General features: G+C 47.7%; 1 protein-coding gene across 5 annotated transcripts in view; it reads left to right on the forward strand.

The window, feature by feature from the left end:
- ILVBL (ilvB acetolactate synthase like) overlaps positions 1-24202 on the forward strand; it is a 562186-nt gene that overhangs the window by 273522 nt on the left and 264462 nt on the right. For all 5 annotated transcript variants that reach the window (XM_069217736.1, XM_069217734.1, XM_069217733.1 and 2 more), the window contains exon 9: positions 3582-3718. In XM_069217736.1, coding sequence (XP_069073837.1) covers positions 3582-3718 — 137 coding nt within the window. The remainder of the gene's footprint in view (positions 1-3581; positions 3719-24202) is intronic.

Genomic DNA, 24202 nt, shown 5'->3' on the forward strand with positions numbered 1-24202 from the left:
ACGTTGAGCCTGTCAACCCAGAGCTTAGGCTCTTTTTTAAGTACTGCCTGGAGTAGACTATTTGTGCATGGTGCACAATCAGCGTGTGATTTGAAAATAATTGTATTGTCTTCGCACAAGAAGCTTAATGGATTATTGCCCAGCCCACTGTATTCAAATCAGGCATCCATACTGCCATTGGGCATAGCTAGATTGTAAATTGCTCAACACCCACGGGACACTACGTCTTCATTAGTTTTGCTTTGAATGGCTTTGATCATGAGGGTAAGGTTCTCATCCTAACTGCCCAAATGTGACTGTTCGTATTTCGTATTATGTGGATTACTTGGTTTATCCTCGAGTGCTGATAAACGATTTGTTAAATAACTTGCCCAGGTATCTTCACTGATGTTTGTGGTGTTAGATTATCTGTGTCCGCTGACTTTCATATTGATCATTCGCCATAAACTTGCTGTGTCCTTCTTCTTATTGGTGTAAGTAAGCTTTCACCAGAACCCTTCATATTTGAATTTCTTAAGCTCTTTTTTCAATGTACTCCTTTCTCATTTTATTTCCAATTTTACGCTGGGCATGGTGGAGTAACTCTTAGTCAAACGATTAAAGACTAGGCAGACCTACAAGCAGATTGGAAAGAAAGGACTAATGATATAGTACCTCTGTGTATTTTCGGGGGGGAGGCGTGGGCAAGAGGGACTGTTCTGAAATATATTAACGAGAATTACATTATAAGTAGATTGCATGTTTCTATGAATCATTGTACTTGTTGAGTTTCCCTATGTAAATAAATGCTTGTATCTCAATAAAAAAGAATTTGGTAAAAATATGTATATATATTCTTTCAGCAGTGCCTCAAGGAAATTGCTCAGTCACTTAACACAGTCCCGTTGATTCTAGATGCCAGCTCTCTTACCCTGTAATGGTAAAATGGCCAAACATTTTGTCATTAAATATACTGGCATTAATGATGCTCAAGAAAGATGTTCCTCAAGAACCCATTGTGGTGTTACCTCAAAGGCATGATCACATCTCTCCTCAGAAAAACCAGAACCCTTCTGGTCTACTAATTTTGAACCAGTCTCTGTCAGTGCTTGATGGAACCATAGAATTCCAATCAAAACCCATGTATTGTCTGTATACCCAAGTATTGCTGGCTAGTGTGCTCACTCCATTTGTGTGCAAACAATGCCAACTTCCCTCATATCTCTACATGGGAATAAGGGACTGTAAAAGCAGAAAAAGAACCAGCTCAGCTAGAGGTTCCGTCAAAGCAGCCTCTCACTCTGCAATTTCTATTGGATCCTGTGGATAGGAGGACGCTGACAAAGTGTCTGGTTTTGCCACTGACCGCAACTTAAATGGAATTCATTTTAAGGACCTTAATGGAGGAAGCTGCCAGCAGAGCACCCCTGCCTCTCCTGGCGCCTCCAAAACCTTTTGTCTGAAGATCTTTTTGATCAAAGCTAGGCCCTTATCCAAGAAGGCAAAAGTTGAAACATACTACCTAATTTCTTGAGGAAAGGCTCACCAAACAAGCCCACCTAAGACAATGGTTCTGCTTCTGAGGTGGGAAGGTTCCTCATCATGTGGTCCAACTTAGTAGGGTGAGATCTGCATTGATCTGAAGATATCACACAGTTAGCAATTCCTAAACAGATAAAGGGCCCTGGCTTCCACCCAGAGAGAATATCTGAAGATATGAGTCTCTGCCTCCTTGGCCTTCTCAGCCATGTCCATGATTTCTGTGAGGGGACCTGCAATGTCCAAAAGCTTATCCTGACAAGCATGCCAAGACCTTTCATTGCTCTTCTTCTTGTCCTTCACAAATTTGGCCAGAAAAGTGTCCGTCCGTCCTTTAATATCTGATGTCAAGGCAACTATCCCCTTCAGTGTTGGATGGGGACACTCTGCCTTTTGGCAGCCCCTGACCTTATTATCCTACTTATGAGTCAACTTTCAATGTACGTACCTCTTCTTTCTTCCAGGGTGCATTTTTAGAACAAGGGTGGCAGATGCTCTCTGGGTGAAGAATGCCTAAGAGGGTCTTGTGAAGCTGGGTCTCGACTTTGTTGCAGCACTTACCTTGTAGACTCAGCTACAAGGGCCTGCCAGCGCCCAAACCCCCATTGAGATATCCGTTAATTGATTATCTTTCTTCATGTCTAATTTAGAGGTAATGTGTGAGCTAGAGTCTGTAGTAGGGAAAGTAATACCCCAGGATTGTCCAGATACCTGGCCACAAGAGCCCAGTTTCTAGTTGGTTAACTCAGCCCATGACATGAAGGGTCCCCCAAGTCTGTAAAAGGCATCTGGCTCAGAAGACTGCTCCCTTTTGCTTTGCAGTGTCTGTAGTCTTGCTCCGATTCACTCTGGGTTCAAGAGCTTCACTAGAGGAGGTTTGCTATTCAGTCCCTCTAAGGAGTTTGGAATGGCTGAAGCCATCAATAACAATAGCTTCGGTATGGGTTCCAAGGCACTGCTGACAAGTTCTGTATTAAGGCATCCACTGCTTCAGAAATATCATCCCACTGGATAAATTCTTCCCCCTCTTTTGCCATGGAGTTTTGTTACATATCCTGCATAATTGAGACCCAAGAGGTCCCAGAATTGCCCAGTATGATTTTGTAGGTAGGAAAGGGAGACCAACTTAGATCCAGCACAGAGCACTATATTATGAGCTGACACAATGCAGCACAAGTGGAATCACCAAAAGGGAGTGGGCCACCTCAGTAGGCTGAACCTCGAGGGTTCTATTTATTTGTATTTATATTTATAAAGTATGATGAAATTGGAGTCAGGGGAGAGTGCATGCACTTCTTAGCACTATTGCAATCCATTACAATGGATGAGTATCGGCACTACTCGGGTGCAAACAGATACTCTAAATAGAGAGTACACGCACTTCTTTATTTTCATTTAAAGCTCTGACTCAAAGTACTGTTTAATCGTGATGTCCTCAATAATAATGATGAATCAGGAGCCGCTAGCGAGTGGCGATCCTGCTTGTTTGGGTGTCTAGCTACGGGCCTCCAAGGTGCCCTGATAGGCTCGACGCAGAAGGGATAATCACCTGCTGCTGAAGCGTGAAGACTGTCAGATTGGGGAACTGAACAGAGGGAGCTGGAGCTCTCAGGCAATTCTTGAGGTTGTCAGGGTGGACAGCAATGAGGCCCATGAAGTAGAAAACGGGGAAAACAAGCATATTTTAGAGGCACTATCTGCTCCTGGACCGGCGAAGAAAGAGGGATACTCAACTTTCTTGAGTGCCATTAGTGAAGGACTCTGATTGGATGATGTTGGATTACATTTTTCTCTACAGTTGTTGTGAAATGTAGGTTTTTTTTTGTTTGTTTTTTTGATCTGGTGGGTTTGGTGTAAAAGTGAAATTAGTAGGCATAACCTCCGGTCTTGATACCGAGTGAGCAATTATGTTTGTGTCATACATTAATTACGAATTTTTATGTTTTGGAGGTCGTTGTATGTGTGTCAATTCTTCATTTAAAAGGCTCATTGCTTCTAATACTGCTTTTTCAGGGGATGTCTAGTATTATCTTTATCATCATATTGTTCACACATCTCAACAGGAAAACACTTGAAGCTATTGCTGTCCCCTGCTTCCTGGGAGGCATGGCCCGGGGAATGTTGGGTAGGGACAGCCCACTCCACATCCGGCAGAATCGCAGAGATGCTCTGAAGAATGCTGACTTGGTCATTCTAGCAGGTATGTCCTTGGAACGCATTTCTATATACTATTTGCTTACATTATACTCTTCTCTGTTTCACTTTCATTATTATGGTTGACTTTGGCGCTTTCAGAGAAGTTCTGTCTTGCAAGTGTATTCGACAAAAGCCAAAACTTATGTGAGGTACTAATAGTGCCTATCACAAAAGATTACTTACACATTCTATACTTGGTTTATGCATGTACTTTATAATAGTACTGTAGGAGGCTGGCCTGGCTTGTAGTGGGTACCAGAGGTATTTACACCTTGTGCCAGGTCCAGTTATCCCTTATTAGTGTAGAAGAGGTGTTTCTAGAATCGTAGATTGATAGAAGGTAGTTATGGCAAAGCAGCTTAGGCTGAACTAGGAGACATGCAAAGCTCCTACTATACCACTTATATCATCTGCACAATATCATAAGAAAACACAATACACAGAGTTACTAAAAATAAAGGTACTTTATTTTTATGACAATATGCCAAAAGTTTCTCAGTGAGTACCCTCAGTAAGAAGATAAGATATATACACAAGTTATATGTACACAAACCAAAAACAGGTAAGTAAGAGCAAGAAAAGTAATGCAAACAGTGTAGAATTACAATAGGTTGCAATAGGAAAACATAGGTATAGGGGCAACACAAACCATATACTCCAAAAGTGGAATGCGAACCACGAATGGACCCCAGACCTATGTGAGCTTGTAGAGGGTCGCTGGGACTGTAAGAAAACAGTGAGGGTTAGAAAAATAGCCCACCCCAAGACCCTGAAAAGTAGGAGTAAAGTACACCTACTACCCCCAGAGAGCACAGAAGTCGTGATAGGGGGATTCTGCAGGAAGAACAAACACCAGCAGTGCACTGAAAACGGATTTCAGGACCTGAGTACCTGTAAGACAAGCGGACCAAGTCCAAGAGTCGCGACAGTGTCCACGGGGGGCAGGAGCCCAGGAAACCCCAGCTGAAGGTGCAAGGAAGCTGGCACCGGTTGGAAGAAGCTTGGAGTTCTGCAAGAAAGAAGAGGACTAGGAGTTCTCCTTTGGAAGACTGATGTCCCACGTCGCGATGAAGCTTGCAGAGGTGTTCCCACGCAGATAGACCGCAAACAAGCCTTGCTAGCTGCAAGGGTTGCAGTTGAGGTTTTTGTGTGCTGCTGAGGACCAGGAAGGACCAGGATGTTGCCTTTTGGAGGAGGAGACAGAGGGGGCGCTCAGCAACTCAGAGAGCCCTCACAGAAGCAGGCAGCACCCGCAGAAGTACCCCAACAGGCACTTAGAAGAAAAGTGAACCGGCGTCCACGTGAAGTCACAAAAGAGAGTCCCACGATGCCATAGGACAGCTCAGAAGGTTGTGCACTGCAGGACGGAGTGCTGGGGACCCAGGCTTGGCTGTGCACGAAGGAAATCCTGGAAGAGTGCACAGGAGCCGGAGAAGCTGCAAATCACGCGGTACACAGCTTTGCAGTCTAGCGTGGGGAGGCAAGGACTTACCTCCATCAAACTTGGACTGAAGAATCACTGGACTGTGGGCGTCACTTGGACAGAGTTGCTGTTTTCCAGGGACCACGCTCGTTGGGATTAGAGGGGACCCAGAGGACCAGTGTTGCAGTCTTTTGGTGCCTGCGTTAGCAGGGGGAAGATTCCTTCGACCCATGGGAGATTTCTTCAGAGCTTCTGGTGCAGGGTGAAGGCAGGCTACCCCCAGAGCATGCACCACCTGGAAACAGTTGAGAAAGCCAGCAGGATTAGGTGCTACAATGTTGCTGGTAGTCGTCTTGCTACTTTGTTGCCTCTAGTAATAGCAGTGGTGGTGGGAAATCTACTACAAATAGCCAATCCAAGGATGTAGCTGGGCTCACTATTGGCAGTGTAGTTGGGGTTGGTCTTGTTAGGGAGGCCACAGAGGCTGTTTTAGTCTCTGATGGTGTAATTGACTTTGCTACCTTGGTTGCTTGTCCCCTTAATATGGGTAAGTACAAGCAGCTACCCCTAATCAATAGTGTTGAGGTTGAGGCCTACAGGGACACAGGAGCCAGTGTAACTATGGTGATAGAGAAACTGGTCCACCCTGATCAACACCTACTTGGTCAGCAGTACCAAGTGACTGATGCTCATAACAACACTCTTAGCCACCCCATGGCTGTTGTGAATCTCAGCTTGGGGGGGAGGGGGGTTACTGGTCCAAAGAAAGTTGTGGTAGCCACTGAATTACCTGTAGATTGCTTACTAGGCAATGATTTGGAAACATCAGCTTGGGCAGAAGTGGAGTTGGAGGCTCATGCAGCAATGCTGGGCATTCCTGGGCATATGTTTTTGCTTTGACAAGGGCTCAGGCCAAAAAGCAGAAAGGACAGGGAAACTTGGATCCTGGAACAATAGACCAAGTGCTCACAAAAGCTATTGGTAGAAAGGGTAAATCCTTGCCCACTATCCCTCCCTCTCCCGAAGATTCCCCTTTTGAAGAAGAGGAATCCTCTCCCTGTGCAGAACCTACACCAGAGGAGCTGGCAGCAGACACTGCTGAGCTTTTGGGTGCAGGGGGCCTGCTAGGTAAGAGCTGAGTGTGGCACAGCAGACCTGTCCCACACTAGAGGGGTTTAAGACCGCAAGCTGTCAAGCAGCAGAATGGGGATGTCAGTGATAGCCATAAGGTATATTGGGAAGACAACCTCTTGTACACAGTCAAGGGACCATAAACCTGGAGCTGCCAGGAGATTGGTTATTCCCTTGCAGTACAGAGAGTTTCTTCTTACCTTGGCACATGACATTCCTTTGGCTGGGCATTTGGGCCAGACACAAACTTGGGAAAGACTTGCCCCCCTGTTTCACTGGCCTCATATGTCAGAGGACACCAAAGAGTTTTGTGTGACCAGCCAAGCCATTGGCAAGACTGGTGGCACTCCAAAGGCCCCCTTAATTCCACTCCCAGTAGTTGGGGTGCCCTTTGAAAGGGTAGGGGTTGACATAGTTGGCCACCTTGACCCTCCAACAGCTTCAGGCAATAGATTCATCCTTGTGGTAGTGGACCATGCCACTAGGTATCCTGAAGCCATACCCTTAAGGACCACTACAGCTCCTGCAGTGGCAAAGGCCCTCCTGGGAATCTTTTCCATAGTGGGTTTCCCTAAGGAAGTGGTGTCAGCAGAGGTAGTAACTTAATGTCTGCATACCTCAAGGCAATGTGGAAGGAGTGTGGTGTAACTTACAAGTTCACAACTCCTTACCATCCACAAACAAATGCTCTGGTTAAAAGGTTTAATAAAACTCTCAAAGGTATGATAATGGGATTTCCTGAAAAACGCAGAAGGAGATGGAAATGTCCTATTACCTTGCCTCCTTTTTCCTTACAGGGAGGTACCCCAAAAAGGAGTGGGCTTCAGCCCCTCTGAACTGCTCTTTGGGCACCCTGTGAGAGGTCCCCTTGCTCTTGTGAAGGAGGGTTGGGAACAACCTTTAAAAGCTCCCAAACAAGACATAATAGACTATGTACTTGGCCTAAGATCCAGAATGGGTGAGTACATGAAAAAGGCCAGTAAAAACCTTCAGGCCAACCTGGAGCGGCAAAAGCAATGGCATGACCAGAAAGCTGTCCTGACTCAGTACCACCCAGGACAGAAGGTGTGGGTATTGGAGCCTGTGGCCCTAAGAGCACTCCAAGACAAATGGAGTTGACCCCATCTAATTGTTGAAAAGAAGGGTGAGGTTACCTATTTGGTAAACCTGGGCCCTGCCAGGAGTCCCCTTAGGGTGATTCATGTCAACCGCCTAAAACCCTACTATGACAGGGCTGATCTCACCCTGCTCATGGCAACAGATGAGGGACAGGAACAAGAGAGTGATTCTCTCCCTGATCTCTTCTCACCACTGAAGCTGATGGCTTAGTGGAGGAAGTGGTCTTAGCAGATTGTCTTACCGCTGAACAGAAAGACAACTGTGTCAATCTCTAAAGTCAGTTTTCTGAACTCTTTTCACTTATACCAGGTACTACTACTTGGTGTGAACATACAGTTGATACTGGAGACAGCCTGCCTGTCAAAAGTAAAATGTATAGGCAGCCTGACCATGGCAGGGACTTCATTAAACAAGTGGTACAGAAAATGTTGGACTTAGGGGTGATTGAGCCTTCAGAAAGCCCCTGGGCTAGCACAGTTGTGCTTGTCCCAAAACCTCACACCAAAGATGGAAAAAGAGAGATGAGGTTTTGTGTTGATTATAGAGGGCTCAACCAAGTAACCAAGACAGATGCTCACCCTATACCCAGGGCAGATGAGCTAATAGATACACTGGCTTCTGCCAAGTATCTAAGCACTTTTGATCTAACTGCAGGGTATTGGCAGATTAGGTTATCAGAAGATGCTAAACCTAAGACTGCATTTTCAACCATTGGAGGGCACTACCAATTCACAGTAATGCCCTTTGGTCTGAAAAATGCACCTGCCACTTTTCAGAGGCTGGTGAATACAGTCCTGCAAGGCTTAGAAGCTTTTAGTGCAGCATATCTAGATGATATTGCTGTCTTTAGCTCAACCTAGGATGATCACCTGGTCCACCTATGGAAAGTTTTGGAGGCCCTGCAAAAGGCAGGCCTCACTATCAAGGCCTCTAAGTGCCAGATAGGGTAGGGAAAAGTGGTTTATCTTGGCCACCTGGTAGGTGGAGAACAGATTACACCACTACAAGGGAAGATCCAGACTATCATGGGCTTTGCTCCCCCTGCTACTCAAACCCAGGTGAGAGCCTTTTTAGGCCTCACAGGGTACTATAGGAGATTCATCAAGAATTATGGCTCCATAGCAGCCCCTTGTAGGAGGCTGGACTGGCTTGTAGTGAGTACCAAGGGGTACTTACACCTTGCACCAGGCCCAGGTATCCCTTAATAGTGTAGAGGGGTGTCTAACAGCTTAGGCTGATAGAAAGGTAGCTTAGCAGAGCAGCTTAGGCTGAACTAGGAGACAAGTGAAGCTCCTACAGTACCACTAGTGTCACTTGCACACTATCATAAGAAAACACAATACACAGATATACTAAAAATAAAGGTACTTTATTTTTATGACAATATGCCAAAGTATCTCAGTGAGTACCCTCAGTATGAGGATAGCAAATATACACAAGATATATGTACACAATACCAAAATATGCAGCAATAGAAACAGTGCAAACAATGTATAGTCACAATAGAATGCAATGGGGGCACATAGGGATAGGGGCAACACAAACCATATACTCTAGAAGTGGAATGCGAACCACAAATGGACCCGAAACCTATGTGACCTTGTAGAGGGTCGCTGGGACTGTAAAGAAACAGTCAGGGTTAGAAAAATAGCCCACCCCAAGACCCTGAAAAGTGGGTCCAAAGTGCACCTAAGTTCCCCAAAGAGCACAGAAGTCGTGATAGGGGAATTATGCAGGAAAGACCAACACAATAATGCAACAACAATGGATTTCCAGACGAGAGTACCTGTGGAACAAGGGGACCAAGTCCAAAAGTCACGATCAAGTCGGGAGTGGGCAGATGCCCAGGAAATGCCAGCTGTGGGTGCAAAGAAGCTGCCACCGGATGGTAGAAGCTGTGGATTCTACAAGAGCTAGAAACTTCCCCTTTGGAGGATGGATGTCCCACGTCGTGATGAGTCGTGCAGAGGTGTTTTCGTGCAGAAAGACCGCCAGCAAGCCTTGCTAGCTGCAAAGGTCGCGGTTAGGGTTTTTGGATGCTGCTGTGGCCCAGGAGGGACCAGGATGTCGCCAATTGCGTGAGGAGACGGAGGGGGCGTCCAGCAAGACAAAGAGCTCACTCAGAAGCAAGCAGCACCCGCAGAAGTGCCGGAACAGGCACTACGAAGTGGAGTGAACCGGAGCTCACCTGAAGTTGCACAAGAGGGTCCCACGAAGCCGGAGGACAACTCAGGAGGTTGTGCAATGCAGGTTAGAGTGCCGGGGACCCAGGCTTGGCTGTGCACAAAGGAAATCCTGGAAGAGTGCACAGGAGCTGGAGTAGCAGCAAAACACGCGGTTCCCAGCAATGCAGTCTAGCGTGGGGAGGCAAGGACTTACCTCCACCAAACTTGGACTGAAGAGTCACTGGACTGTGGGAGTCACTTGGACAGAGTTGCTGAGTTCAAGGGATCTCGCTCGTCGTGCTGAGAGGAGACCCAGAGGACCGGTGATGCAGTTCTTTGGTGCCTGCGGTTGCAGGGGGAAGATTCCGTCGACCCACAGGAGATTTCTTCGGAGCTTCTAGTGCAGAGAGGAGGCAGACTACCCCCACAGCATGCACCACCAGGAAAACAGTCGAGAAGGCGGCAGGATCAGTGTTACAAGGTCGCAGTAGTCGTCGTTGCTACTTTGTTGCAGTTTTGCAGGCTTCCAGCATGGTCAGCAGTCGATTCCTTGGCAGAAGGTGAAGAGAGAGATGCAGAGGAACTCTGATGAGCTCTTGCATTCGTTATCTAAGCAATTCCCCAAAGCAGATACCCTAAATAGCCAGAAAAGGAGGTTTGGCTACTTAGGAGAGAGGATAGGCTAGCAACACCTGAAGGAGCCTATCAGAAGGAGTCTCTGACGTCACCTGCTGGCACTGGCCACTCAGAGCAGTCCAGTGTGCCAGCAGCACCTCTGTTTCCAAGATGGCAGAGTTCTGGAGCACACTGGAGGAGCTCTGGGCACCTCCCAGGGGAGGTGCAGGTCAGGGGAGTGGTCACTTCCCTTTCCTTTGTCCAGTTTCGCGCCAGAGCAGGGCTGAGGGATCCCTGAACAGGTGCAGACTGGCTTATGCAGAGATTGGCACCATCTGTGCCCATCAAAGCATTTCCAGAGGCTGGGGGAGGCTACTCCTCCCCAGCCCTGATACCTTTTTCCAGAGTGAGAGGGTGTAACACCCTCTCTCTGAGGAAGTCCTTTGTTCTGCCTTCCTGGGCCAAACCTGGCTGGACCCTAGGAGGGCAGAAACTTGTCTGAGGTGTTGGCAGCAGCTGCAGTGAAACCCCGGGAAAGGTAGTTTGGCAGTACCCGGTCTGAGCTAGAGACTCGGGGGATCATGGAATTGTCTCCCCAATGCCAGAATGGCATTGGGGTGACAATTCCATGATCCTAGACATGTTACATGGCCATGTTCGGAGTTACCATTGTGACGCTACACATATGTCGTGACATATGTATAGTGCACGCGTGTAATGGTGTCTCCGCACTCACAAAGTCCGGGGAATTTGCCCTGAACAATGTGGGAGCACCTTGGCTAGTGCCAGGGTGCCCACACACTAAGTAACTTAGCACCCAACCTTTACCAGGTAAAGGTTAGACATATAGGTGACTTATAAGTTACTTAAGAGCAGTGGTAAATGGCTGTGAAATAACGTGGACGTTATTTCACTCAGGCTGCTCTGGCAGGCCTGTGTAAGAATTGTCAGATCTCCCTATGGGTGGCACAAGAAATGCTGCAGCCCATAGGGATCTCCTGGAACCCCAATATCCTGGGTACCTCAGTAACATATACTAGGTAATTATAAGGGTGTTCCAGTATGCCAATGTAAATTGGTGAAATTGGTCACTAGCCTGTTAGTGACAATTTGGAAAGAAATGAGAGAGCATAACCACTGAGGTTCTGAATAGCAGAGCCTCAGTGAGACAGTTAGTCATAACACAGGAAACACATACAGGGCACACTTATGAGCACTGGGGCCCTGGCTGGCAGGGTCCCAGTGACACATACAACTAAAACAACATATATACAGTGAAATATGGGGTTAACATGCCAGGCAAGATGGTACTTTCCTACACCCCTCTTAATGACCTCACTAGCAAAAAGATGCCTAAGAAGGTATTATGGACAGCTAGCTGTCAAAAAGCTTTTGAGGAGCTCAAACAGGCCATGTGCTCTGCACCTGTCCTAAAAAGCCCTTGCTACTCCAAGAAATTCATTGTACAGACTGATGCTTCTGAATTAGGGGTTGGGCCAGTGCTATCACAGCTAAATACTGTGGGCCAGGATGAACCTGTTGCTTTTATCAGCAGAAGGTTGACCCCTAGAGAAAAGCGTTGGTCTGCCATAGAGAAGGAGGCCTTTGCTGTGGTGTGGGCACTGAAAAAGTTGAGACCATACCTGTTTGGAGATGGACTCTCCAGATATTTCCACTTAGACAATGAAGACTCATCTGGGCAAGGTTAGCATTATTGTCCTTCGTGTGTGGGGGGCGGGAGGGGGTTGTGTAGGAAAGTACCATCTTGCCTGGCATGTTACCCCCATTTTCAGTGTATGTATGTTTGTTTTTGCCTATGTGTCACTGGGATCCTGCTACTCAGGACCGCAGTGCTCATATTATATGCACTGTATGTGTTCCCTGTGTGGTGCCTGACTGTATCACTGAGGCTCTGCTAACCAGAACCTCAGTGTTTATGCTCTCCCTGCTTTTAAAATTGTCACTACAGGCTAGTGACTAATTTTTCCATTTCTCATTGGCACACTGGAACACCCTTATAATTCCCTTGTATATGGTACCTAGGTACCCAGGGTATTGGCGTTTCAGGAGATCCCTATGGGCTGTAGCATTTCTTTTGCCACCCATAGGGAGCTCAGACAATTCTTATACAGGACTGCCACTGCAGCCTGAGTGAAATAACGTCCACGTTATTTCACAGCCCTTTTCACTGCACATAAGTAACTTATAAGTCACCTATATGTCTAACCCTCACTTGGTGAAGGTTAGGTGCCAAGTTACTTAGTGTGTGGGCACCCTGGCACTAGCCAAGGTGCCCCCACATTGCCCAGGGCAAACTCCCCGGACTTTGTGATTGCGGGGACACAATTACACATGTGCACTACATATAGGTCAATACCTATATGTAGCATCACCATGGTAACTCCGAACATGGCCATGTAACATGTCTAGGATCATGGAATTGTCACCCCAATACCATTCTGGTATTGGGGGGACAATTCCATGCATCCCCGGGTCTCTAGCACAGAACCCGGGTACTGCCAAACTTGCTTTCCGGGGTCTCAACTGCAGCTGTTGCCTCCAACTCATCAGACAGGTTTCTGCCCCCCTGGGGCATGGGCAGCCTGGTCCCAGGAAGGTAGAACAAAGAATTTTGTCTGAGAGAGGGTGTTACACCCTCTTGCTTTGGAAATAGGTGTGAAGGGCTGGGAGGAGTATCCTCCCGCAGCCTGTGGAAATGCTTTGATGGACACAGATGGTGCCCTCTCTGCATAAGCCAGTCTACACTGGTTCAGGGATCCCCCAGCCCTGCTCTGGCCCGAAACTGGACAAAGGAAAGGGGAGTGACCACTCCCCTGACCAGCACCTCCCAGGGGAGGTGCCCAGAGCTCCTCCAGTGTGTCCCAGACCTCTGCCATCTTGGATACAGAGGTGTTGGGGTACAATGGACAGCTCTGAGTGGCCAGTACCAGCAGGTGACGTCAGAGACCCCTCCTGATAGGTACTTACCTTTCTCAGTGGCCAATCCTCCTCTGAGGGCTATTTAGGGTCTCTCCTGTGGGTTTCTCATCAGATAACTAATTCAAAAGCTCACTAGAGTTCCTCTGCACTTCACTCTTCGTCTTCTGCCAAGGATCTACCGCTGACTGCTCCAGGACTCCTGCAAAACCACAACAAAGTAGAAAGAAGGGGCACCAGCAGCATTGTGGTCGACGGAATCTTCCCCCTGCAAACCCAGGCACCAAATGTCTGCATCACCAGTCCTCTGGGTCCCCTCTCATCTTGACAAGTGTGGTCCCTGGAACACAGGAGCTGGATCCAAGTGTCCCCGACAGTCAAGTGGTCCTTCTGTCCAAATTTGGTGGAGTTAAGTACTTGCCTTCCCACGCCAGACAGTAATCCTGTGTACTGCGTGAACTGCAGCTGCTAGGGCTTCTGTGCACTTTTGCAAGACTTCCTTCGTGCACAGCATAGCCCAAGTCCCCAGCACTCCGTCCTGCATTGCTCAACTCTCTGAGTTGGACTCCGCCTTCGCGGGACTCTATTTTGTTATGCTGAGTCGACCGTCGTGCTTAGGTCTTCTGGACGCCTGTTCAGGTGCTTCTGCGGGTGCTCCCTTCTTCTGCGTGGGCTCTTTGTGTTGCTGAGCGCCCCCTCTGTCTCCTCCTCCAAGGGGCGACCTCCTGATCCTTCCTGGGCCCTGGCAGCTCCCAAAACCTTCAACTGCGACTCTTGCAGCTAGCAAGGCTTGTTTGCGGTCTTTCTGCGTGGAAAAAACTCTGCATCCTCCAGCATGCTTATTCCACCCAGAGGCAGCCCTTTTGCACCTTCATCTGGGGTTAAGTGGGCTCCTGCCCCCCCTGGACACTTAGCGTGACTCTTGGACTTGGTCCCCTTCCTTTACAGTTCCAGGAATCCGTCTTCAGTGCTTTGCAGTCAGTTTTTGTCTTTGCAGAATCCCCTATCTCGAGTTTACTGTCTTTCTGGGGTAGTAGGGTAAATGTACTCCTACTTTTCAGGGTCTTGGGGTGGGGTATCTTGGACACCCATAGTGTTTTCTTACACTCCCAGCGACCCTCTGCACACTGTACTAGGCCTGGGGTCCATTTAGGTTTGCATTCCACTTTTGGAGTATATCGTTTGTTTTGCCCCTAGGCCTGTTGTCTCCCATTGCATTCTATTGTGTTCTGCAGTGTTTGCACCACTTTTCTAACTAGAACAAAATGCAAGCATCTCCCAGACGAATATAGGCACAGGGATGAAGAGTTTGCGGCAGAAGGAAAAAATATTTCCAATACCATAAGACACTATGCACTACCTGCTGCTGACACTGCAGCTAATTGAATCAATACTAGCATCCTAATAAGACTCTTCACCTGGTTTTGTGATTCTGGTTTGAACCAGAGGTACAACAACATTTTCTGAACCTACTTGCAAACACCTTTTAGCTTCACAGGTAAACCAAACGCTGAAGAAACTGAAAAGGAAAAAAAAAAAAGATACCGATACGGTCAAGGCTAGGTGTGCCCCCCAGGCATCCACTTCATTGAGATTCTTTCAGAGGCAGCAGTACAAGGCAGGCAATATATGCAGTCTCCCCATAAACCCCTTCTTCATTTTAGTGGCAGCTGCAGGCCTACAACCAGCAGTCTCCCAGTGAATACTCCCAGGGGGCGAACATGAGCAGTAACAACAGAGGTAGGGGCACGCTGCCACTAGACACTGACTCTCCCCTACCGCACAACACCTGTGGGTATCCGGCACAGTTCTGCATGGCTAATGACTAGAACTTGTCACACCCCACCCAACATTCCCCCCCACCCCACAAATACCTCAGCAAGGAGCATCTATGACCATTAGTGGAAGAGGTCCTAGCGCTTCTCCAAAAGGGCACAATATAGGTAGTCCCCATCCACTAATGAGGCAGAAGGGTTGGTTCAGTATATTTCCCTATCCCCAAAAAGGACATCTTTCTCAGACCCCTCAACAGATATATTTTCTACAAACATTTCCACATGGTGACTCTGCAGGATGCCATACCTCTACTCCAGCAAGGTGACTACATGGTAGCATTAGACTTCAAAGATGCCTACTTTCATATCCCCTTCCATCCTGCCCACAAATGCTACCTGCATTTCCTGGCATTATCATTTCAACATACTTCCCTTTGATGTCATCAATGCCCCAAGGGTCTTCACCAAGTACCTGGTAGGGGTGGCTGCCCACTTAAGGAGAGGAGGTGTACACGTTTTCCCCTGTGTCAGGGATTGGCTGATCAAGGGTGCAAGCAGTGCCTACAGCATACACAGGCGACCATCTCACTTCTTCACAGTCGTGAGTCCACTATAAATATGGCCAAGTTCCACCTCCATCCCCTACAGATCCGACCCTTTCTGGGAGCGGTTGTAACTAAAGTCCCTGGCAAAGCCTACCCAAGTCCTCAAAGGGTTGCAGCCTTGGTCCAGCTTGTACCTATTTTCAACTGCAAAGTCATCTCAGTGAGAACGGTCATTCTTCTAGCCCTCAAGTGGGCCAGGCAGTCCAGGTATTCAGCCCTAATAGAGATGTTGATCAGCCCTCATGAGACATTCTCGAAGAGGCTGGACCTTTGTACCAGGAACCAAGGCCATTTCAGACATCCAGATCCCGAGCAACTCAGTCTAGCACTCTTGCACTTGAGGTCATTGAATTTGTTTACTTAGGCATCCTCTGGGAATGCGTGAACATCCTGCGTGAGTCCCGTACACATAACACACGGGCGTGCTATGCCACAAAATGGAGATAATATGTCCAGTACTGCATTTACCAAGAATTAGATTCTCTTAGACTTGCCGTTTAAGATATCATCTAGCTATATAACCACATGCATGCAAAACAAGGAGCATTCCACCGTCTTTTGCATCTTTGTGATGAAGGCATTCATGGAAGGCTTAAAAAGTGTCATACTTCCTAGTGTCCCCCCAGCGCCAATGTGGAACCTTAATATTGCATTCACTAGGCTTGTGGATCCCCCATTTGAACCCTTACATTCTTGCCTGCTATAGTAGTATAAGTAGCCTTCCTTGTGGGAATAGCCTCTTTACACCACATTGTTGAGCTGCAGGCCCTCAACTTCAGTAGCCCATCATACAAGTTCACAATGACAGGGTAGTAATAAGGACAAACCCTAAGTTCCTTTCTAAGGTGGTTTTCCCTTTCACCTTAACTAGACTATAGAGCTCTCAGTCTTCCCCCAGCCAGACTGTATAGCTGACAGAGCACTCCACACCACAGACGTTAAACATGCTCTCATGTATTTCAAAACAAACTTTTTTTGCAAAACTGACCAATCGTTTGTGGCATTTGCAAAGCCTCAGAACGGGCTGCCTATTTCCAGTGCAGGGACTGCTAGATGGATAGGAACATGCATAATGACCTCCCATCTCCAAGCCAAAAGAGCCCTTCCTGTTATTCCTTTGGCTAACTCTGCTCTAAGGAGGGCTGCTACCATGGATGACTTAGGAAACATTCCCCAGCTGACATACACAAGCTGGCTACAAGGTCAATCTTACACACGTTTATTAAGCACTACTGTGTGTATGTTCTAACCACACAACAGTCATTGGTTGGCTAGACACTCTATCCAGACAATTGCATCGTCCAAGCTAGCCACCACGTATGGAGAGGCCATCTTTACAGTCTATGAAGGGCATGTGTATCTTCAGCAGCAATGCTACAAACTGAAAATGATACTACCCTGTAAGCTTCTGTTCATAGCAAATAGTGCTGTAAATTCACATGCATCCACTCTCCTCCCGAGATGCCTGCAGTTCGGATAGAAGGTCTCTCTTCTCCTTAAGTCAATATTTTTTTGTGCAATACAGATGTGCATCCTTGTGACTAACATGTTTCTTCCCTTGTCTGCAATCTCAGCACTACATGCTGGAACTTGCATAGGGGAAAACAACAAGGTGATGGATGGAATTCTTGAATTGATCTCAGCCACTGGCAGTCTCATTTGCCTAATCCCAATCCATTGTTTTGCCCATAATGCTACCTGTGAGAAGTAGTTTCTTCCTAGCATGGTTACCCCCATGTTTGGCTTGTTTGGCAGTGTGCTTTAATTGTCTCACTGGGATCCTGCTAGCCTGGACCCCAGGGCTCATGGTTTGTGGCCTACTTGTCAGTCTGTGTGAGAAAGTAGCCTCTTTGTAGCCTTGTTACCCCCACTTTTGGCCTGTTTGTGAGTGTATGTCAGGGTGTTTTCACTGTCTCACTGGGATCCTGCTAGCCAGGGCCCAGTGCTCATAGTGAAAACCCTATGTTGTCAGTAAGTTTGTTATGTGTCACTGGGACCCTGCTAGCCAGGACCCCAGTGCTCATAAGTATGTGCTCCCTGTGTGATGCCTAACTGTCTCACTGAGGCTCTGCTAACCAGAACCTCAGTGGTTATGCTCTCTCTGCTTTCCAAGTTGTCACTAACAGGCTAGTGACCAATTTCACCAATTCACATTGGCATACTGGAACACCCTTATAATTCCCTAGTATATGGTACTGAGGTACCCAGGGTATTGGGGTTCCAGGATATCCCTATGGGCTGCAGCATTTCTTTTGCCACCGATAGGGAGATCTAACTATTCTTACACAGGCCTGACAGTGCAGCCTGAGTGAAATAACGTCCACGTTAATTCACAGCCATTTACCACTGCACTTAAGTAACTTATAAGTCACCTATATGTCTAACCTTCACCTGGTGAAGGTTGGATGCAAAGTTACTTAGTGTGTGGGCCCCCCCTGCACTAGCCAAGGTGCCCCCACATCGTTCAGGGCAAATTCCCCAGACTTTGTGAGTGCGGGGACACCATTTCACGCGTGCACTATACATAGGTCACTACCTATGTATAGCGTCACAATGGTAACTCCGAACATGGCCATGTAACATGTCTAAGATCATGGAATTGTCACCCCAATGCCATTCTGGCATTGGGGAGACAATTCCCTGATCCCCCGAGTCTCTAGCACAGACCCGGGTCCAGCCAAACTGCCTTTCCCGGGGTTTCACTGCAGCTGCTGCCATTCCCTCAGACAGGCTTCTGCCCTCCTTGGGTCCAGCCAGGCTTCGCTCAGGAAGGCAGAACAAAGGACTTCCTCAGAGAGAGGGTTTTACACCCTCTCCCTTTGGAAAAAGGTGTCAGGGCTGGGGAGGAGTAGCCTCCCCAGCCTCTGGAAATGCTTTGATGGGCACAAATGGTGCCCATCTCTGCATAAGCCAGTCTACACCGGTTCAGGGATCCCCCAGCCCTGCTCTGGCGCGAAACTGGACAAAGGAAAGGGGAGTGACCACTCCCCTGACCTGCACCTCCCAGGGCAGGTGCCCAGAGCTCCTCAAGCGTGCCCCAGACCTCTGCCATCTTGGATTCAGAGTTGTGCTGGCACACTGGACTGCTCTGAGTGGCCAGGGCCAGCAGGTGACGTCAGAGACTCCTTCTGATAGGCTCTTAATTTTCTTACTAGCCTATCCTCCTTCCTAGATAGCCAAACCTCCTTTTCTGGCTATTTAGGGTCTCTGCTTTGGGGAATTCTTCAGATACCGAATGCAAAAGCTCACCAGAGTTCCTCTGCATTTCCCTCTTCACCTTCTGCCAAAGGATCGACCGCTGACTGCTCAGGACGCCTGCAAAACCGCAACAAAGTAGCAAAGACGACTACTGAAACCTTGTATCGCTTCATCCTGCCGGCTTTCTCGCCTATTTCCTGGTGGTGTATGCTCTGGGGGTAGCCTGCCTCCTTCTTGCACCAGGAGCTCTGAAGAAATCTCCCGTGGGTCGACGGAATCTTCCCCCTGCAACCGCAGGCAACAAAAGACTGCATCACCGGTCCTCTGGGTCCCCTCTCAGCATGACGAGCGTGGTCCCTGGAACTCAGCAACTCTGTCCAAGTGACTCCCACCGTCCAGTGACTCTTCAATCCAAGTTTGGTGGAGGTAAGTCCTTGCCTCTCCACGCTAGACTGCATTGCTGGGTACCGCGTGATTTGCAGCTGCTCCGGCTCCTGTGCACTCTTCCAGGATTTTCTTTTTGCACAGCCAAGCCTGGGTCCCCGACACTCTAACCTGCAGTGCACAACCTTCTGAGTTGTCCTCCTGCGTCGTGGAACTCCCTTTTGTGACTTCGGGTGGACTCCGGTTTACTCCTCTTCTAAGTGCCTAATCCAGTACTTCTGCAGGTGCTGCCTGCTTCTGTTAGGGCTCCCTGACTTGCTGGGCGCCCCCTCTGTCTCCTCATCCAAGTGGCGACATCCTGGTCCCTCCTGAGCTACATCAGCATCCAAAAACCCTAACCGCGACCCTTGCAGCTAGCAAGGCTTGTTTGCGGTATTTCTGCGTGGGAACACCTCTGCAAGCTTCTTCACGATGTGGGACATCCATCCTCCAAAGGGGAAGTTCCTAGTCCTCTTCGTTCTTGCAAAACACCAAGCTTCTCCCATCCGGTGGCAGCTTCCTTGCACCCTCAGCTTGCATTTCCTGGGCATCTGCCCACTCTCGACACTGTTGTGACTCTTGGACTTGGTCCCCTTCTCTTACAGGTACTCAGGTCCGGAAATCCACTGTTGTTGCTTTGCTGGTGTTGGTTTTCCTTGCAGAATCCCCCTATCACGACTTCTGTGCTCTCTGGGGGTGGTAGGTGCACTTTACACCTACCTTATAGGGTCTTGGGGTGGGCTATTTTTCTAACCCTCACTGTTTTCTTACAGTCCCAGCAACCCTCTACAAGCTCACATAGGTTTGGGGTCCATTCGTGGTTCGCATTCCACTTTTGGAGTATATGGTTTGTGTTGCCCCTATACCTATGTGCTCCTATTGCAACCTACTGTATACTTACATTGCTTGCATTACTTCCTTTTGCTATTACTGCATATTTTTGGTATTGTGTACATATATCTTGTGTATATTTGGCATCCTCATACTGAGGGTACTCACTGAGATACTTTTGGCATATTGTCATAAAAATAAAGTAACTTTATTTTTAGTATATTCGTGTATTGTGTTTTCTTATGATATTGTGCGTATGACACCAGTGGTATAGTAGGAGCTTTGCATGTCTCCTAGTTCAGCCTAAGCCGCTTTGCCGTAGCTACCTTCTATCAGCCTACGCTGCTAGAAACACCTCTTCTACACTAATAGGGGATAACTGGACCTGGTACAGAGTGTAAGTACCCCTTGGTACCCACTACAAGCCAGGCCAGCCTCCTACATTGGTTGTGCAGTGGTGGGATAAGTGCTTGCAACTACTTACCACTTTGTCATTTTGTACTTTTCATAAGAGAATAATACACAAAACAAGTTCAGTGTATGTACACCTAACCAAAAAGTTTTGCTTTTCTTCTCTTACACTATGTGCTAAGTGCTGAAAAGTACTCCTAATCTTTCAAAAATTTGAACGTTTTTTTCTTGTTCCTTAAAAAGTCCCGAAACTTTTTCTATCCTTTATCTGTCTCTAAACCTTTTTCTATCATGTCTGATGTAGGAACCCCTCTTAATTTGGTCAGTACAACTTATGACCACCTTAACTTTAAGAGCCTAAGGAGTCTCTGCATTGATAGAGGTTTAGTGGTAGGTAAGAACCCTTCTAGAGAGTTACTGTCTAATATGCTTATTGAGAATGGTACAGCCAAGGGTGGCACCTCATCTGAAAAGTTGATAGATAGCTCACACTCTGACTCAGGGGAGCCCCTTGAGAGAGTGTTACAGGGTTTCCTTCTTAATCTGCCCCTTAGCAGACCACCTAGCAATGCTGGTAGTAATAGAAGCTCCCATCACAGTAGGGATGTTTTTTGTTCCTGGAGGCCAGGTTGTTAGGGTCCCAACTGTTAGGGACAGGTCTCCCACTGCTCATTCAAATCTTTCTTCTGTGTCAAAACATTCCCAACCCACCCACCCTGATGACAAGATGTTTGAAACGGAGCTCAATAAGTTGAGAGTGGAAGAGTCCAGGCTGAAGCTAAAACAGCAACAGCTGGCTGTAGACAGGGAATCCATAGACTTAGAAAAAGAGAGACAGAGGTTGGGGTTTTGACCCCATGGTGGCAGCAGCAGTATTCCTGATAGCAATCCTGTGAGAGAGCATGATTCTAGGAATCTGCACAAGATAGTTCCCCCTTACAAGGAGGGGGATGACATTAACAAGTGGTTTGCTGTACTTGAGAGGGCCTGTATGGTACAGGGGGTCCCTCAAAGGCAGTGGGCTGCTATCCTATGGCCATCTTTCAGTGAAAAAGGTAGGGATAGGCTCCTTACTGTGAAGGAAAGTGATGCTAATAATTTGACAGTTTTGAAGAATGCACTCTTGGATGGATTTGGCTTAACCACTGAACAATACAGGATTAAGTTCAGAGAAACCAGAAAAGAGTCCTCACAAGACTGGATAGACTTTGTTGACTATTCAGTGAAGGCCTTAGAGGGGTGGTTACATGGCAGTAAAGTTTCTGACTATGAAAGCCTGTACAATCTAATCCTGAGAGAGCATATTCTTAATAACTGTGTGTCTGATTAGTTACACCAATATCTAGTGGACTCAGATCTGACCTCTCTCCAAGAATTGGGAAAGAAGGCAGACAAATGGGTCAGAACAAGGGTGAACAGAAAAGTTCATACAGGGGTGACAAGGATGGCAAGAAGAAGGATGGTAAGTCTTCTGACAAGGGTGGGGACAAATCTAAAAATGAGTCTTCATCAGGCCCACAAAAACACTCTGGTGGGGGTGGTGGGTTCAAATCCTCTTCTAATCAAGTAAAGAAACCATGGTGCTATTTATGTAAAATAAAAGGCCATTGGACAACTGATGCCAGTTGTCCAAAGAAAAGCACCAAGCCTTCCACTACCACAACCCCTACTGCAACCTCTAGTGCCCCTAGTAATAGCAGTGGTGGTGGGAGCAAACCTACTAATAGCCAATCCAAGGGAGTAGCTGGGCTCACTTTTGGTAATTTAGTTGGGGTTGGTCTTGTTAGGGAGACCACAGAGGCTGTGTTAGTCTCTGAAGGGGCCATTGATTTGGCCACCTTGGTTGCTTGTCCCCTTAATATGGATAAGTACAAGCAACTGCCCCTAATAAATGGTGTTGAGGTTCAGGCCTACCGGGACACAGGTGCCAGTGTTACCATGGTAATAGAGAAACTGGTACACCCTGAACAACACCTACTTGGTCACCAGTACCAAGTGACAGACGCTCATAACAACACTCTTAGCCACCCCATGGCTGTTGTGAATCTCAACTTGGGGGGGGGGGCGGGGGGGAGTGTTTACTGGTCCAAAGAAAGTTGTGGTTGCCTCAGATTTACCTGTAGACTGTCTACTAGGGAACGATTTAGAGACATCAGCTTGGGCAGAAGTGGAGTTGGAGGCTCATGTAGCAATGCTGGGCATTCCTGGGCATATTTTTGCTTTGAGAAGGGCTCAGGCCAAAAAGCAAAAAGGACAGGGTGACTTGGATCCTGGAACAATGGACCAAGTGCTTCCCAAAGCTAGGGTTAGTAAGGGTAAATCCCTACCCACTATCCCTCCCTCTACAGATGATTCTACCTCAGAGGAAGAAGAATTTCCCCCAGTGCAGAACCTTCACCAGAGGAGCTGGCAGCAGACACTGCTGAGCTTTTGGGTGGAGGGGGGCCTGCCAGGGAGGAGCTGAGTGTGGCACAGCAAACCTGTCCCACATTAGAGCGTCTCAGACAGCAAGCTGTCAAACAGCAAAATGGGGATGTCAGTGACTCACATAGAGTTTACTGGGAGGACAACCTATTGTACACAGAGACAAGGGACCCAAAACCTGGAGCAGCCAGGAGATTGGTAATTGCCCTGCAGTACAGAGAGTTCCTCCTAACTCTGGCACACGACATTCCCTTGGCTGGACATTTTGGTCAGATTAAAACATGGGAAAGGCTTGTCTCCCTGTTTCACTGGCCTAGGATGTCAGAGGACACAAAATACTTTTGTAAGTCCTGTGTGACCTGCCAAGCCAGTGGCAAGACTGGTGGCACTCCAAAGGCTCCCCTTATTCCACTGCCTGTGGTTGGGGTTCCATTTGAAAGGGTAGGGGTTGACATAGTTGGCCCCCTTGATCCTCCTACTGCATCAGGCAATAGGTTTATCTTGGTGGTAGTGGACCATGCCACAAGATATCCTGAAGCAATTCCTCTAAGGACCACTACAGCTCCTGCAGTGGCAAAAGCCCTCCTGGGAATCTTTTCCAGGGTGGGTTTCCCAAAAGAGGCTGTATCAGATAGGGGTAGCAACTTTGTCTGCATACTTGAAGGCCACGTGGAAGGAATGTGGTGTAACATACAAATTCACCACACCGTATCATCCACAAACAAATGGACTGGTAGAGAGGTTAAATTAAACTCTCAAAGGAATAATAATGGGACTCCCTGAAAAACTCAGGAGGAGATGGGATGTCCTGTTACCTTGCCTCCTTTTTGCTTACAGGGAGGTACCCCAGAAAGGAGTGGGCTTCAGCCCCTTTGAACTCCTATTTGGACACCTTGTAAGAGGTCCCCTAACATTTGTGAAGGAGGGGTGGGAACAACCTTTAAAAGCTCCCAAGCAAGACATAGTGGATTATGTACTCGGCCTAAGATCCAGAATGGCTGATTTAACCCTGCTTATGGCAACTGATTAGGGGCAGGAAGAAGAGAGTGACCCTCTCCCTGACCTCTTCTCCATCACTGAAGCTGATGGCATAGGGTAGGGAGTGCTGCTTGCCGATTGCCTTACTGCTGAGCAGAAGGACAACTATATAAATCTCCTAGGCCAGTTCTCTGACCTCTTCTCACTGATACCAGGTATCACTACCTGGTGTGAGCACACAATCAACACTGGAGACAGTTTACCTGTCAAAAGTAAGATTTATAGGCAGCCTGACCATGTCAGAGATTGCATAAAACAAGAGGTACAGAAAATGCTGGCCCTAGGAGTGATGGAGCCTTCAGAAAGCCTATGGGCTAGCCCAGTGGTGCTTGTCTGAACATCTCACAGTAAGGATAGTAAAAGAGAAATGAGGTTTTGTGTTGTCTTTAGAGG

This window comes from Pleurodeles waltl, chromosome 12 (assembly GCF_031143425.1).
Source record: "Pleurodeles waltl isolate 20211129_DDA chromosome 12, aPleWal1.hap1.20221129, whole genome shotgun sequence".
NCBI classification, from domain to species: Eukaryota; Metazoa; Chordata; class Amphibia; order Caudata; family Salamandridae; genus Pleurodeles; species Pleurodeles waltl.